General features: G+C 40.9%; 1 protein-coding gene across 2 annotated transcripts in view; it reads right to left on the bottom strand.

Annotated features, from left to right (window-relative positions):
* The window catches only part of LOC122061624 (NF-X1-type zinc finger protein NFXL2), a 50,938-nt gene that overhangs the window by 5,926 nt on the left and 27,184 nt on the right, over window positions 1-17,828 (bottom strand). For both annotated transcript variants that reach the window (XM_042625013.1, XM_042625014.1), the window contains exons 10-11: window positions 10,255-10,336; window positions 2,852-3,058 (exon numbers count right to left, since the gene is read on the bottom strand). In XM_042625013.1, coding sequence (XP_042480947.1) covers window positions 2,852-3,058; window positions 10,255-10,336 — 289 coding nt within the window. The remainder of the gene's footprint in view (window positions 1-2,851; window positions 3,059-10,254; window positions 10,337-17,828) is intronic.

The raw sequence follows: 17,828 nt of genomic DNA, 5'->3' as shown, positions 1-17,828 counted from the left end.
GTTAGCCCTCTTACACAGCTATGCCCAGGTGGGGAAGGAAGATAGAAAAGTTTGGGGTAGGGGTCCTGGGTGGCTGTTTTCTGTAGCTGTATATTACCGTTTCCTTTCCATGGAGATTCTTGATGAGAAAGAAGTCTATTTTCCCTTTGGTGGAAAAGGAAGTGTATTGTGTTATTTTAGGCTCTTAGCACCATATGCAGCGGGTTAGGGTTTGTGACCATTTGAAGGAAGGAGGAGAAGTCCATTTCAGATTTGGGAATTAGTGAAGAGGGAGATGATTGCTCTTTCAACTTTTTTTTTCAAGCGTATGGTGTCATCAGTGGTGGATCTGGTTTAGGCTAGGGCTTTGGGGATTCATAGCATCCCTTGTCCCCATCAGGAGATGATGGAAGTTTATCGGTGCCCACCTCAGGTGGATTGGGTAAAAATTAATGTCAATGGGTGTTCATTGGGTAATCCAAACAGAGCAGGAGCTGAAGGAATTTTTTCCAGATGAGATGGCCAGAGGCACAGCAATTTTTTTTTCATTTGGAAGCTTTCTGGGTGTTTCACAAATTTTGAGGCTGAATTTTTGGCTTTGATTTTTGGTTTGGAGGCAGCTAGAGCATGGCTTTCGGAAGGTGTGAGTGGAATGTGACTCAGCAGCAGCTGTTCTACTGGCTTCATTGAGGATGGTTCCTTAAGGGGTTTGTGTGGTAATCGTTGAAGACTTTACAATCTTATCTTTCCACTATGAGTGGAAGGCATCTCATTGTTTTAGAGAAGCAAATCACTTAGCTGATTTCCTGGCTAAATCGGTGGCTAGATTAGAGGATTCATATACCATGATTGTCTTGCCTCTGTTGATGCAAAAAGAGTTGTCTCGTGATGCTCAACGGAGTCCTAGATTTCGTATGTCTGCTTAATATTGATGTTTCTTTGCGTTTGCAGATTAAGCTCCCCTGCTGATGGCAACGGTGGCTGGATTAGAGGATTCGTATACCATGATTCTCTTGCCTCTGTTGATGCAAAAAGAGTTTCCTTGTGATGCTCAACGGAGTCCTAGATTTCATATGTCTACTGAATATTGATGTTTCTTTGTGTTTGCAGGTCACTCCTTTTGATTTCCTGGCTAGATTAGAGGATTCATATACCATGACTGTCTTGCCTCTATTGATGCAAAAAGAGTTGTCTCGTGATGCTCAACGGAGTCCTAGATTTCGTATGTCTACTTAATATTGATGTTTCTGTGTTTGCAGGTTAGGCTCTCCTGCTGATGGCAACGCCAAAGGTGGGGAGAGCCTATCTTGATGTAGATCAAAGCTTGAAGAAGAAGAGAAAAACAAGAGTCAGAAAACATTGTTCACGTGAACAGTAACACAAGTTACTATTTATGCAACACTGTTCATGTGAACAGTACTTTTGGGTCAAAATCTTATATTTTTTGTTTCCTATTTAGTTTACTTTAATTAGTTTCTATTTTCTTAATGAGCTAGTTAGTTTCCTTATTTATGTCAGAGAAGTTCTTATTTTGTAACTTAGGTTAGTTTCTTTTCTCTAATTAGTTGTTAGTTTCTAATTTGTTAAGCTTGGTTAGCAAGTTCGACACAAATTATAAAGTCTTATCCATTAGCTTCCCTTTTTGTTATTTCTTTGTGTCCAAGTTTTGTAAGGCTATTTAAAGCCCACTGATCATAATGAAAAGAGAGATTGAAGTTTATGAAAACTGAGTGTTTACTCATGGCTGAGAAAGTTATTACCTTAAGGGGTGAGATACACAAAACCTGAGGGGTGAGATGCCCATTCACTAATTCTTCTTCCACCTTCTCAACCCCACCATCAAATGCTCTTTCTTTTCTTATTTTCCTTTTATTTGTTTGATGTGAGAGAGTGTTTGAGTGATCAAAGCAAGTTTGTTGAAGCCTAGAAGCACCATCGAAAGACCAGTTTGAAGGCCTATAGCTGCTATTCTGCAGAACTTCCATAAAGTTTCCTATTTCCTAATTCATGCCGACAACATAACTCTCAATTCAGTCATTGGAATTGTCTCATCTTCTAAGGGTTTGTTGACCCATATAGGACCTTCATCTACTCCAAGTTTCAGCTCCATCTGAGCCACGGTTTGTAAGTTCTCGAATTTCTCCTTATTCAGCCAGATTCTGAGATCTTGTTTGGGATTAGGATCATTTTTTATTCTAGTCTTACATTATATCTTGGCTTAGTTGTTGCAGTATCCGGCTTTGTCCAGTCTGCAATTGTATTATCTATTTTTTTTCTTTTTTGAAATAAATGATCTTTTAGCTAAACAAAGGTTGGGGTTTATGGAAGAGGAGAGAGTACATGGGCATTTAAAGACAATCCCAAAGTTTTTGCACAATTTCTGCTGATATTCTTCTTAGAGTTAAGAGGAGTGGTTTTACTTCATAGAATATATCATGCATAGGGTATAGGTTTTGGGGCATTCAATTAGTCTAAAAAATTTTCCAGTAATAAAGCCTTCAATCATAGCAACCACCTTCAATTGGTGCACAAATCTACTTCAAAACAGGAACCTACCAATGGTTAGTACATCTACATGCTACAACCAATAATCTAGGGTGATGGGAGATACTATTAGCAATGTAATGTGATTGAGGAAACCCATCTAGAAATTTGATTTTGTCATTAACCTTCCTGTGGAATGTTGGCAATCAAGTTGTCATCCATGTATCACAAAATACTGTATCTAGAAATATACATCACAATTCGAGACACAGTGGAGTATGAAAATCAATGTTCAGTACAGACGCAACAAGCTAGAAGAGCTCATAAGAGTGAAAGGGAAAGACAGAAAATTAAGAGTATAGCCAAGCAGCAAAAAAAAGTTAATTACCTCCGAAACTCTGGTCTTACGGATCTGTAACTCTGGTTCAATGGCCTTTAATTTACTAGTGCACTCTGAATTACAGGGAAGAAGTCCAAGCCCAAACCGACTTTTGGGAATATCACTTGGATCAAGACCTTTCTTGCGATAAACAGCTTGAAGATCTTCACATAGCCACTCCTTTTTCAGGGTTTGACACGCACAACGAACAGTAACCTTGCAAGACAGTTATTATAAGAATACACAATTAAAATGAAAGCAACTGTAGCAATTCCTGGCACAGTTCTTAAGCGTACTGTTTAACAACACCCATCTCATTTTCTCTTCTTATAAAATTAACAGTCATATTTCTTTTCAAATTGAAACACTTCGTTCAAACACATATGAATTCATCTCACCAAAATCAGTGTATTTTCTTAAAGAGAACTTCCGTATCAAATTTTCAAGGACGGTATAACGTATATGGTAGTTGGACTGGCACTCAGCCATGGAAGAAGTTGAGAGGAACAAAACGCATAGTCTAGGTCTTGTCTAAAGTATGACCTCTAATAGAGCCGATTGGAGGGCAAGGATCCATGTAGCCGATAGCTGAGATTTTCCTGACTTGTTGGTACTGGGCTTCTTTCCTTCTACTTTCATTTCTTCACTTTCACTTCTCTGTTTTGTTTTTGCTTGGATCCATGTAGCCAACCTTAAGTTGGGATAAGGCTGTGTTTTTGTTGTTGTACACGACCCAATTTTCCAGGTAACTAAATCTATGGAAGCATCCATTTCATGTATAATGAAAGGGCACAGATGAATATGATAATCACCATTTCTTCATTGTAAGAAAGCTAGAGATATGCAGCATTTCTTTAATTTTTGAAGTGAAATGACTTTCGCAATTGGTCAACGGAGGTGTACCAAGTCTAGCCTAGAATCCCTGAAGACCGAGCTGAAAGATCAAATGAGTCACAATCAAGGTTTTAAAACTTGGGATCAGTCAAGTCCAATACCGATTTGGATCGCCCTGGATCGGACCATATCGAACGGATTTACCACTGCTTTTTAATAAAAATCATTTTTTACCATTTTACCCTTATACCTTAGTACCTTACCAATGGATCAGTCAAGGATTGGGACCGGCCAAGGCCGAAACCGACCTATCCAATCCAAGTTTTAAAACCATACTCACAATCTTAAATTGTAGGGTTCGAAATAACGTACTCCAAGGTATTTACAGAAATCAAAGCCAATACATAGGATTCACACCTAGGGTTGTGAGGCAAAAGAGTTCAAGGATGCTCATCATATTTTTGGAAGAAATAGATAAAGTAACATCCGAGGTATTGAACTTCTACCTTGACGGTGATTAGAGAAATAAAATTAAATATTTTCTTTCATAATATTGATAGAACTTATTTTATAGATCAGCAGAAAGTAAAATATTCTCCTACTACTCCAACCTATTCCACCCCCCTCTTCCTCCTCCCCTTCCCCCCCCCCCCCACCTAATGGCCTCCTGAACAAATTCATTGAGGACCATTTTCTTCCTTCCTTCCTCCAGGCCATCCCCTCCGGTGATGAGATACTTGCTACCATCCTCTCCCACAAAGCCAATAAAGCACCGGGTCCTGATGGATTTAGCATGGGATTCTTTTCGTCTTGTTAGCATATCATCTGAGATGATCTCATCCTTGCCATCAGAAGCTTCTTCCTCAATCCTTCCCAAGTTAATGGTATTAACCATACATTTCTTTGCCTCATCCCCAAGAAAGTGGGTGCGCAAGTCATGTTTGATTTCAGACCCATTTTTCTCTGCAACCTTCCGTACAAATTCATTGCAAAAATTTTAGCCTCTAGAATCCAAATTGTCATTGATTTGCTTGTCAGTGCCAACCAATCAGATTTATAATTAGTAGAAGCATTGCAAATAATATCATTCTCTGTCATGAGATTGTCAGAGGATTTGAGCATAAATCTCACTCTTCGGCTGCTCTGCTCAAGATTGACATTCACAAGGCTTTTGACTCCATCCGTTGGGATTTCATCTCAAAGTTTTGCTTCAAATGTCCTTCCCCCCTCCTTTGCCCACTGGATTCATTATCTCTTCCCCTTGTTTCTCTATTCTTGTCAATGGTAGCCCAATTGGCTTACTTCTCTACCTCGATCGGCTTCAGGCAAGGCTGCCCGCTATCCCCTTTTCTCTTCTCTCTTGCCCTTGAGGTCCTTTTGTGCTCTATCCAATCGTCCACCGACCAGCACCTTATCTCTCCATCCCCAAATGCAAAGGCCTTATGCTCACTCACCTTGCTTTCACAGATGATCTGATGATTTTCTCCAAAGTTGACACCTCTTCCATCACCAACATCATGTCCTCCCTCCATATATTCGAATCTCTCTGGGCTTCGAATCAAATTCCTCAAATTCAACCTCTTCCTTTTGGGTGTCTCTGATGATCACAGAATCCAGCTTCTTGCCATCTCTAGGTTCTCCCTTGGCTCCCTTCCTGTTAAATACTTGAGCCTTCCTCTTATCTCCACTAGGGCTGACTAGGCTCTCCTCTCACCATTGTTGTCCCCTTCTTGATCTCCTTAGGAAAAAGCTCCAGTTCTGGAAGGGCAAGCTCCTATCCTATGCCGATCGACTGGTTCTCATCAAATCAGTCTTCCAATCCATGTACCTATATTGGTCTAAAATCTTTGTCCTTCCTTCTATCACTTTTAAAGCTATTGATTCCCTCTTATGTTCCTTCCTTTGGAAAGGAGCCGAATCGTCCAAATTCCTCCACCCCATGAGTTAGTCCAAGGTTTGCAACCCTAAGGCTGAAGGGGCCTTGGTTTAAGGTGAATCAAAGATGTCAACTCTATTGGCATCTTAAAGCTCATCTAGAAAATCGCCTCTAAGCACAACAATATTGGGTCTCATGTGTCTATTCCCAGCCTCTTAAATCTAATTACCTTTGGACTGTAGCCCCTTCCTTTGGAAAGGAGTCGAATCGTCCAGATTTCTCCACCCCATGAGTTGGTCCAAGGTTTGCAGCCCCAAAGCTGAAGGGGGCTTGGTTTAAGGCAAATAAAAAATGTCAACTCTATTGGCATCTTAAAGCTCATCTATAAAATTGTCTCTAAGAACAACAATATCTGGGTCTCATGTGTCTATTCCCAGCCTCTTAAATCTGTTTCCCATTGGACTATGGCCCCTTCCCAGGACACGTCTTGGATCTGGCGCAAAATCCTTAGCTCTAGGCCTTCTGCTCTTGCTGCAATTTCCTATGTTATAGGAAATCGTTCCAATACTTCTCTTTGGATGAACCCTTGGCACCCCTCGGGCATTCTTCTTTCCCTCATCTCCCCTAGATCCATCTATTCCTCTGGCTTGAGTAGACTGGCCAAAGTCAATACCATCCTTCCTGCTAATGGATGGTCCCCTCCCCTTTCCCCTCCTCCCCTTGCCGATCTCTAGTCCTCCCTCCCCTCTATCCCTTCAGGTCAAGATTCAATGGCTCCCCTCTCCCCAAGGATTGATTGTTCACCTCCGCCTCTTCTTGGGAATTCATCCGATCCAAAGGCCCCCTTGTGCCATGGCACAACACCATCTGGTTTAAGGGCCACATCCCGTGCCACAGCTTCACAGCCTGGCTTGCTATTTGTCTCCCTACCCAATATTTTCTCATCCACCGGCACATTCAGGTCCCCCCCTCTTGTTGTCTCTGATGGAATAGACTGAAGATGTTGACCACCTCTTTTTTTTTTTTTTTTTTCTTCCCATTCTCTTCCATCATTTGGAAGAGAGTCATTAGCTCCTGTTGACCCTCCCACAGAAGAATATTTCCTTTGTCTAGAGAACAGATCTGAATTGACATGACTTTTGGAGGCCATACTATTTGTAACACTATTGGGAAGCTTGCTTTTAAAGCCACTATCTCTCATATTTGGATGGAGTGTAACCTTTGTAGATGGATTCCAAATCTCGATCATATGATAAGATTCGGAAGGCCATCTATTTTGATGCCAGCTCCAAACTATGTTGTCTCCGCTACCACCCTACCCGTGACTCTCATATGAATAGGTTGATGGTCACTTCTTGGGGGCTCCCCCCCCCCGATGTATCCCTTCTCCTGGCTCTCGGGTTTCGGTCCCCTCTCTGTTTTGCCTCCTTTGAGGTCTTGTTCCTTTTGCCCCCTCTTCCCCCCCTTTGTATGTTTTTCTCATTGGTAATGAATTTATTTATTCTCAAAATATATATATATATATATAATAGCCCAAGCTTCCTGCATGGCTCTATATCTGCCCAAATCTCATGGACAAGTAGGAAGCAAGGTCCCCTATCTACATGTAAAATTTCAGTTCTGGGCCAAAATGGAGCTCTGGAAATCCACCAAAAGTGAAAGTACCTGAAATTCGACATGTGTCAATCCAGACTGTATTCTATCAATCTACAAGTCAGAATTACCAAATAACCCTTCAACATGGCACAATAGGTAGGCCATATAGTGAGGCTTCCTTGGTAGGTTGCATGGAAAACCTTACACGCTTACACCAATAAGATATTGATACAGAATTTCAGCAAACTACAGTAGTGGGAAGAGAAGAAGTGGCAGAATAGTCAGTGGTTCAAGTTGGTCCAGCTTTGGTCCAGTTTCTAGTCAAAAAGGGGATCTGCGGTTTGGAGTTCTGGTTCTCCTTGAAACCAGAAATCGTGGTCTTGTTCGGAGTCTTTATCTCTTCATTACTTAGTTGGGATATTTTATTCAGTCGTTTGGCCTGTTTAGTTCACCTAACCACAGCCTGTGGCTGGAAGGAGGTCCCCTTTTCTGTTTGGGTCTTATTTAAACTGTTATTCTTTATTACGTAAGTGGTTGAATCAGTCTTGGACTCCCCTAATAGCTGGTCGATGAGGAGATGCTAGAATCAGCCAACGTTTCTTTTTCATCATTACACCTACCCACAATTTATGGAATAAAGAAAACTTGAAGTTGTTTCAATCTGTGGATTTCAGACCTCATGCATCTGTAGATTCAGGTATGACTCAATGGATTATAGGTGTTTCCTGCTGTAGATTCAGCAAGGGTCCTGGTGGATTCCTGGTTCTCTCTCTCTCTCTCTCTCTCTCTCCATCAAAAATCAAGTCAGCATATTCAATTTCTAAACCCTGCGCATGCTAGTTTATCCCATCTCTTGAGTTTCTATTTTGCTTTAATTAGAAACTATTCTGCTAACCCTAGTTTGTCTAGCCTGATTTCTGGATTTTATTCTAGTTTCAGACTAGCTTACAAAACCCTATCTTTTTCCATTGATACCAAGAATCCTAATTACATTTGACTTCTTAAAATCTCAATTTCTGGAAAGACTTTCCTGGTTCTGATTTCTGACACTGTTATGGATTCATAATACTGAATTATTATCACTCTTATTTGAATCAGTCATCTCTATGACATGCCTCTTTATCTTTTCCTTATTTTCTTCCTTTCTCATTTTATGTTTGAACCTCATTTTTCCCTACTTTGTTTTGCATGGGTCCTTGCAGCCAACCCAGTTAGTTGGGATAAGGTTGAGTTTGTTGTTGTTGTCATCGTATTTGAATCAGTTTTGGAATTTGAACCATTGAAAACCTAATATCACTTTTCCACTTCATAAAGGAAACCTGCATTGCTTGAAATCTGGCCTTTGGATTTAAATCCTATTTCACAATTTTGTCCCCATATTAAACTGGACTATTCCTCTCACTCCAATAAACCCTAGCGGGAGAAGCAGCCTGGCCATTAGTCTGGCCTGCTCCCCCCCACCCTCTTCTCTTCCGAATCCCTCCCTCAATCCTCCTCCGCCCTTCTCTGCATCTCCCCTCCCCTCTACCTACCTCCTCTTCTTCTCACGCCCTCTACCTCCTGCTCCCTTCTTCCTCCTCCTCCTCCTCCTCCTCCTCCTCCCTTTGCCTTCTCCCCTCTCTCTTCTCCTTTTCTCCTCTTCTCCCTCCCTCCTTCCTCCTTCCTCCCCTTCCTTCTTCCTCCTCTTCTTCTCTCGCCCTCTTCCTTCTTCCTTCTCCTCTCCCTTCCCTTCTCCTCCCACGCTTGCTAGCGTCAATCACCGGAGCAAGGTTCAAGGTCGGTTATCTCGATTAGTGTCAAGGCTGCTGCAAGCCTGCAACCACTCAGCTCATCATCCCGCCGATTGCCTGCCCTGTTGAGCCTGTTGATGACTTGGTGCTGGCCCCTTCTGAGCTAGCTACTTCTTAGCCGCCCTTCTGCCAGACTTGCTTCCCTTTGGACGCCTCCCCCACCAGGCATGCTGTCTAACCTTCCGAATTGGTCTTCAGGCCCGTATGGTCTGTCTGTTGGCTCATTTGCTCCTCCGGTTCTGCCTCTCAATTAGCTGCTCGACATGCCTATAGCCCTTTTGGACGCCACTCTTGCCAAGCCTGTTGTTCCGTTGGTCATCTCCCATTCTGGATGCCAGGCTCGCTTGGTCTGTCCGCTTGCTCGCAGCTTCAGCCTTCACCCTTGTTGTCTTCTAGCCCTAGGGGGCATGTCAGTCACTGGGAACCTGCCTTTTGGTCTGTTGGTTTGCCTCTTTGACACCAGCCCACTGTGCCATTCTCGGTCAGCAGCCACTCTATCGTTGCCCTTAGAAAGGCCGACGCCTTTTCATCTTGGAGATTCCTCCCGCTAGGCCAGCTAACTGCTTGGCCGAGGCCCTTCGTAAGGCTAGCGCTCCTCCATCGTGGCTGCCTCTACACCAGCGGTGCTCCTTAATTCGTTTTGGTGGCTGGGAAATGTTGTGTTCAGATGTTAGGGTTAGGAATTGTGATTCTCTTCCCAGTTCGGACCGATTTGACCTCCTCCTCAGGTTGGGCATCCAGGCCGGCCTGTTGAAGTTCGTTGAGGCCATGTGGGCCTTGTTTGATGCCCTCTTGGGCTTTTGTCTCCCTTTAGGGGTTATATTTCCCCTCCCCCTTCTCTAAATCCATTTTACAATCCACCCAAAAAAAAAAACTGGCCTATTGACTTGAGTTTCTTCATGATCAGACTTTTTTTAACAGTGTAATCTGGTTCTCTCTTTGCCAACTTACTGTTCCTATCCCTGCAATTCTGGTTTTCATTGAGGTTTCTTATCCCTAAATCCTTAGGTCCCTATAAGCCCCACCAAATATATTTTCATTCATTTTAACCATTAGTTTCTTACTAGGGAAAAATCCTATATTTTGGGATTAAGAAGCATCCACAAAAATTCATCATATGTTCTGTAATATCATAAACATCATCTTTTCATCCGAATGTAATCCTGTCATAGGCAGGCACTACAAAACAATGTAAACAAGAAAAGCCGATATAATAAGCTAAATGAATAATTCTAAACCCATTATTATGAACTACTGACAATTATGTGTCAAGTTAATAACCGTTAGATACATAATAAGTACCATGGAATTAGTACCTTTTTACAGCATTTCTCAGGTGATGGGCATTGACCAGGATGACAAGTCTCTGGGCAAAGATGTGTGCAATTTTGTAACTTCCTGCATATTCAGAATAATAATTTTTCTTGAGGTTTTATCTTTTACAATTAACAGGGCAATCTGCCAAACGGATTTGAAACACATTCAAACAGTTATAGCTTCAAACCATACCAGTTTGGGGACCTTTGTTCACTAAAAATTAAACAAATTTGACATATCATTCAATTTTGGATATAGAAGCCTGCAAAGTGCCGTAGCTCCCAGACCAAACATCATATCTACTTCCTTTTATATTAATAAATTATTGTTTCTTATTCTTTAAAAAAAAAAAAAAAAAAAAAAAGTCACTTTCAGGGTGAAGGATTGGCAATTTGATGAGGATTTAATGTGCTTAAATTGTAGAGGAATGAATTGCAAAAGAAAAACAAAGAGAAGCCCACTAATCACATCTAGGGTTTCAAAATCCTGAAGAACATTACCAACCCCCAAAAAATAAAAATAAAAGATCTCAAAGCTTTAAGTGTACTTCAAACCATGAATATAATCTGAACTCATTACTTTTGAATACTTATTTGACTAGTCACCAGATTGACAAATTTCAAACAGATGTAACTTGTATAAAGTACAAGATTGAGTAAGTAAATCATCTATTTCCCTACTACTTGTACTCTAATCTTCTTTTTCCCCCTTTTTCTCCCCGAAAAGGTAAAAAATAGGCTGCTTCTTTCCCCTCAACCTATGGAGTTGTTAGTTAGATGGAGGATCTCATATTGCAGTATAAAGGGAAGCAGCTGTGGGGATAAGTTCCTTGTGGGGTAGATATGTCAGACATTATGGAAGGAAAGAAACTCTAGAATTGTTAAGAGTTGAGTGCCAAAGGGGGTAATTCTGGAATAACTTGTATCCCTTAGGGTCTAAGACGTTTGTAACATATGTTGAGGGTATGCTTGTAATTATTCTGTTCTATAATTATAAATACAAAGATTACTGATACCAACTGGAGGACTAGCTATTCTCTCTTATCAGTAGCTTGTTTTCTCTCTATTCTTTCCTTCGTTTCTTCTCTTGTTTCCTTCAGCTTCTTTTCTCCTAGATAGTACTGCTGGTTTAGATCTGAAACTATCACATGGTACCAGAGATTGAACAACCACGAGCTCCGATCCTTCTTCCTGTTTTGAGTCCCATTAGAGCTTTCTTCTATTGAGGTAACTTGGTGGGGGGCTGGTTAGAGAAGAGGGGAAATATGAGATGAGAGTCTCAGAGTTGCAAGGAAGGGAGAGAATCACATAATCATCACACACTGACGTTGAACTATCCAACACTTTTCTATTTTCAAACCTGTCTTCCAACGTTGGGTACATGAAACTATATAAAGAAAAACAAAAAAGACTCCTAACTAGACTCAACACCAACTTGCAATCCAACTCTTATCTCTTATTCCTACGTATCCAACTCAAAACATGAACAAAATATGCACAACCCAGCAAATTAGGAAGATCTCAGCTATATAGGGTCACCTATATGGATCCTTGCCCTCCAATAGTAATGTAAGACCAGAATCACAAGTGATCCTAATCCCAGGTAAGATCTGAAACATTTGGCTGAATCGGGAGAAATATGATATCCCACAAACCGCAGCTTAGATAGAGCTGAAACTTGGAGTAGATGAAGGTTCTACATGGGTCAACAAACCCTCAAAAGATGAGCCAATTCCGATGGTTGAATTGAGAGCTATGATGTTGACATGAATTAGGAAACTTTTGACAACTTTCGATATCTTGAGATTTCAGCCTCCGATGAACCTCAAATTTGGAGCAAAGGTCCATCTGTGATGCCCAAATATTCTCCAAAAGATAAGCCTCAACTCATGGCTAGTTGGGAAGTTATACTTGAAGAATGAAAAAAGGAAACTTTATGGAAGTTCTGTAGCAGCAGCTATAGACCTTGAATGGCCTTCAAACTGGTCTTTTGATGGGGCTTCTGATCTTCAACAAGCTTGTTTTGATCACTCAAACATTCTCTTACAACAAATAAATAAAAGGAAAATGAGAAAAGAAAGAGAATTCGATGGTGGGGTTAAGAAGGGGGAAAAGAGTTAGGGAATGGGCATCTCACCCTTCAAGGTAATAGCAATCTCAACCATGAGTAAACACTCAATTTCATAAACTTCAACCTTTTTTTTTTCCATTATGATCAATGGGCTTTAAATAGCCTTACAAAACTTGTACACAAAGAAATAACAGAAAAGGAAACAAATGGACTAAAATAAGACTTTCTAACGTGTGTCTAACTTGCTAACCAAACTTAACAAAATTAGCAACTAACAACTGAACTTAAAAGGAAGCTAATCTAATTACAAATAGGAAACTAACTTGGACACAAAATAGAAACTAAATATTATGCTAGCTGGACCAAAGCAACGGATGCCGGAGATCTTCTCTTGGAGCTGAATAAGGGACAGTTGTATATCTTCTAGAAGATCCTTTTGAAGACCAAAACTTGCTGAGAAAAATACTGTACATGTGTTACTGTTCACGAGTTATGGAAGCTACTGGAAAGGGTGGATTAATGGCTGCTTGAGCTCTTCTAGAAGACCACTTAGGGATGTAAAATATTCACTAGTCAAGGGGCTGCAACGCTGGTTCAATGGCTGCAGGAGTGGACCAACATAGGTGCAAAATTGGGACTGACAAGGCTGGCTTGATGGGACTAAATCAGGTCCAGACTTGGGACAGAACTGAACCATGGTTTGGTCAGGTCGAGTCCTCCTTTTGACAGCCCCATCTACATCAAATTGGCTCTATCCGAGGTCATACTTGGGGCAAGATCGAGATTATGCATGAAATTCCGCATCACTAACTAAACTACTTCCAACCCTTATTAAACAAAAAGCTTGGTTGAATCGATTCCGTCTGGGTTTCGAAAGCCATTCATGCGGGTCCAACTAGCCAAGTGGTATTGCAGCAACTCTCCTCTGGAAAAAAAATAATCCTCGACTCCGTCGACTTTGGGGAAGGACCAAGGAGGCCATTTAAGTCAACATGCTAGAGGAATGATCCCGCTACCTTCTTGAACTTAATATTGGGGAGATCTTTAACAGGAAGAAACTTCATTTCTTTGTTTCCATGCTTGAAAGAGTAGATATTCGCATACCCACAATGTTGTGCATTCTAATCAAACAGCCACGTTTGACCAATAAGAATATGGCACACCTCCAGAGGGAGGATGTCACATTGTTTTGTATCCACGAATCCACCAATAGAGAAGGTGAGCAAACACGTATCAATAATCCTGAGATATTCACCTACGTAACTTTGTAGGGACTTGGATGTGGCAATGTTTGCAATCCTAACTTAGTAACAACGTCCTCAGAGATGACATTAGTGCACTACCTCCATCAATCACCATGTTAATGGTTATTAGAACCTCTTGCCGACTCTAAAGATTATGAGGACTGTTGAGTGAGAATGATACTTGTGAGGTTTTGGAATAGTGGACCATCCCCTTTATCAGGCAGTGAGTCATAGCTTTCTCTTTCCCAGGGGAGAGAGATCTATTTGGGTCCTAGGCCCATCATCGTAGGTGTCGACTACCTTTTGGCATTTGACGTGCACTCTTGCGACATTAGAGAGCATGTCATAACCCGACGCTTCATATCTTGACACATATGACCACACGTGTCCCAATTGAGATTTCAGCCCATGGTCTCTACAAAAACTGAGCTTGTTAATGCTCCTCTTATTCTTTTTTTCTTCCTCTTGAGATTCTCCAATATCACGGTCACCATCACTGCAAGTGTGGCGGTGTCCTCCCAAGCCATCTACACCAATTGATGCTACCCCTTCTCTACTGCCTTCCACATAATCTGATTATTATTTGTAGATCCCGCTCTATCTTCCACTACTAACTTACCAACTGCCCTACGTAAAGGTATTTGTTCTCACCCTCAATGGCCTTTGGCTGCTTATCCCATTGATCCGTTATTTCCATCTCACATCTTCAATCTTCCCTTAACCGCTATGCTTTGTCCTTATTTGACCATTCTTTTCCTAAAACCTATTTAGAGGCATTGTCCATCCCTTAATGGAAATCAGCTATGGATGTAGAAATAGATTCTTAGCTAAGTTTCCAAACATGGACTTCGGTTGATTTATCTCCGGGTAAGGATCTCGTCAAGTTTTGTTTGGTGTATATTATTAAGTATAATCCCAATGGATCTGTTGAGTAGCTTAAACCAAACTTGGTGGCTAAGGACTATAGTCAAACATATGGCGTTGACTACTTCGAGACATTTTCTCCCGTTATCTTCTTCAACTCTTTGTTCATGTACTTATCTCCTTGGCATGGCTGTCAAGACATTACTAGGCATCCAAGCGCCTATGTTGCCTTGTTGGTATCACCTAGACGCCATGACAACTATTCTCTTTGGCTGTTAAATCTCGAATGGCCCTTATATCAATCAACATCAAGAATACCTTTTTATATTATTTGTTTGAGGTCCGTATGGAGTATACCCCTAGGTCTGTTGCTCAGGAGGAGAATGAAAGGAAAGTCTGTATCGAAAAAATTGTTAGTTGTGGTTTTAACACAGTGTTGTTCTAATCAATCTGTGTTTGTTTGTCCCCAGGATTCTAGGGCGATAGTTTTGGTGGTTTATATTAATGATATTATCATTTCTAGTAATGATTTGTCTTGAATTGAAGATATCAAAGTCTATTTGCAGCATCACTTACAAGTTACAAATGAAAGATTTGGGTGCTCTCAAGTATTTTCTAGGTATTAAGGTTGTTTAGAGTAAAAATTGTATTAGTCTTTCTCATAGGAAATATGCGCTTAATCTTCTATCTAAGACTAGTATGTCCACCTCTAAACCTGTTGATACTCTCATTAATCTTCATCAAAAGCTTGTGGCGCATGATGGACAATATCGAAGGTTGGTCGATAAGCTTATTTATTTTACTGTAATTAGGCCAGACATATCCTTTGCAGCGGGTCGACAAGCTTATTTATTTTACTGTAATTAGGCCAAACATATCATATGTAGTGGGTGTAATAAGCCAATTCATGGAGACGCATAAACAAGTTCATAGGGAGGGTGCATTGCATGTCTTATTTTACAGCCCCCGCTCTAGGGAAGGGTCTCACTTACAAACCTCATGGACATGTTAGTCTTATTGGTTACTCTGCCGATGACTTGGCTGGTGCTGAAAGTGATAGGAGATCAATCATTGGTTATTATACATTTGTTATAGGTAACCTTGTCACTTAGAGGAATAAAAAACGAACTACAGTGAGGTCTAGCGTTGAAACTGAGTATAGAGTTATGGCTCACACTGCAGCTGAGTTGATATGATTAAAGTGGTTTCTTCAAGAGTTTGGTTTTCCAATTAATAAGCCTATTGACATATATTGTGATAATTTGAGATGCCAGTAATCCTGTCATTCATGGAAGGACTAAGCATATTGAAGTCATGATGTGATGAGGAAAGTGATCTCCACTCTGTTTGTCAGCTGTACTCAACAACTTGGTGATTTGTTTACCAAAGCCTTGTTTAAAAGTGTATTTCTCCATGGTTGTTCTTGTTGTAACCCGGCAATCACTGAAAGGGGGGTGAATCAGTGAATCCAATTCTGATCCCGAAAAACCTTTCTGATATCTGACAAAGCAAACCCTGATGTACCTGTCCAAGTTCCCACACAATCTTATACACACTCAACCTCCCATAGACACTTCCAAATGTACACAGCCATTCCATATTCCACACGCATTAATGTATATAATGCAAACAACAAGCACACCCACAACACAGGGTTTTTACGGGGTTCAGAAATTTATCTGTATCCCTGGAGTAGTGCATGTAAAGGCTTCATACCTACTCAATACACTACTTTTGACTGCACCCACTGCACAAGAACACCCACTCCCAGTGCTTAGCACCCACTAAGCTTCTTTTTTTTTTTTTTAATTAAAAAATAAAAATAAAAACAATACAAGAATACAGTAAATTGGGGTTTATATCAACGTACTACAGTCAAGCCATGCCTAGCATGTACATCCACAACTAGCTAGCATGAATACAATTCATCCACAACAAACCTAGCATACATACATTTCATCATACATACATGTAATGTAAATCTAAGGTTAGAAAATCTCACAACTGGTTGCCTGGGATGATTGGGAACCTCCACTAACAAACTAGGTGCACACACCCTCTCTTCCCCTTGTCTTCTTGCTCTTCAAAGCACCAATAACTACCCTCAAGCTCTCTTCTCTTCTCTTTTTTCCTCTCTTTGGAATGAAAACACCATCAATGGAGCTCAACTACCTCACAAACCAGCCTTCACTGGAGCACACATTACTCACTTGAAGCTTTAAAGCTCATTCAATGGCCATTAATGGAGGGGGAAGCTTCCCCTAAAAAAATTGCAGCCTCACTCTTCTCAAAATTCAAATGTGTTGCTTCCATAGTGTAGAGGGCGAAAATATAAAGAATTTGCAACTTGGATGGACCAATTTGGCCCTAGGGTTAAGAAGTTATGACCATTTCAATTTGGAGTAACCAGAACACAAGAAATGGAATCTTCGAAGGTGTGGCGTAGCATACGCTGATGGCGTGCGCAATGAGGGTGTGATCCAAGTCATCGATCAAGTATCACATGAGGCATTTAATCTTGGTCGTAGATCTAGGCAACGGATATTAAATCTTGACCATTAAATAGGAATCACAAAAGCCTTGTGACTTGACTTGCTGATGTCATGCTAATGTAAGCAGTCGGGTCCCCTTTTTGTTGTCACCTTTTCATTTGTTACTTTTTCCGGATTTTAAGGGAGCTTGTCTCCCACTCACCAAAAGGTGATATAATTACAACTGTCGGATTGGAATCTAGAAAAGTAGATCCCATAGGATCTCCTCACATGGAATCAAGAGGATGGATCTCATATATGTGCGCAACACTGAAACCAAATAATTTCTTCAAAACGCAAACCAGACCCTTGCCTTCTAATAATTGCATAAACTTCCCCCCCCCCCAAAAATTCAAACAACATTCTAAAAGAACCACCACTGGCCGAGAGGTTATTGAACTATTTGGTTCAGATTTTTTGGACCAGTCTTGCAAAAACATGCATAACTTCTCCGTACGCTATCCGATAGATACAAAATGAAGTGCGTTGGAACCACAACTCGACGCTCTACAACTTTCCAGAGGATCCGATCATCAGACTCAGACATGAAAAAAGACCATATTGCCCCAGAACCTTCCCAATGCTGGAACTTCCTCATACGGAATCAAAACACGACGAAACCAAGTGCATTGAATTGGATTTATCTCGCAATGTTACATGGAGAAAGTCTTTTCCAAAAAATTCATCTTCAATGCCGAAACTGCCACCGACTACCACAAAAGCCATCTTTTGACTGTGGATGTCGTAACTTCTTTATACGGTATCGAAAAGCGATGAAATCAGATGCCTGGGACTGGATAAATTACTCAAAATTTTTCATGAAAAAATCACCTTCCAAAAAAATCCTTTTCACTGCCAAAAATG

Source organism: Macadamia integrifolia, chromosome 14 (genome assembly GCF_013358625.1).
Source record: "Macadamia integrifolia cultivar HAES 741 chromosome 14, SCU_Mint_v3, whole genome shotgun sequence".
In the NCBI taxonomy this organism is placed as follows: domain Eukaryota; kingdom Viridiplantae; phylum Streptophyta; class Magnoliopsida; order Proteales; family Proteaceae; genus Macadamia; species Macadamia integrifolia.
The sequence above is the reverse complement of the archived record's forward strand: the minus strand, read 5'-3'. Positions and strand labels throughout refer to the sequence as shown.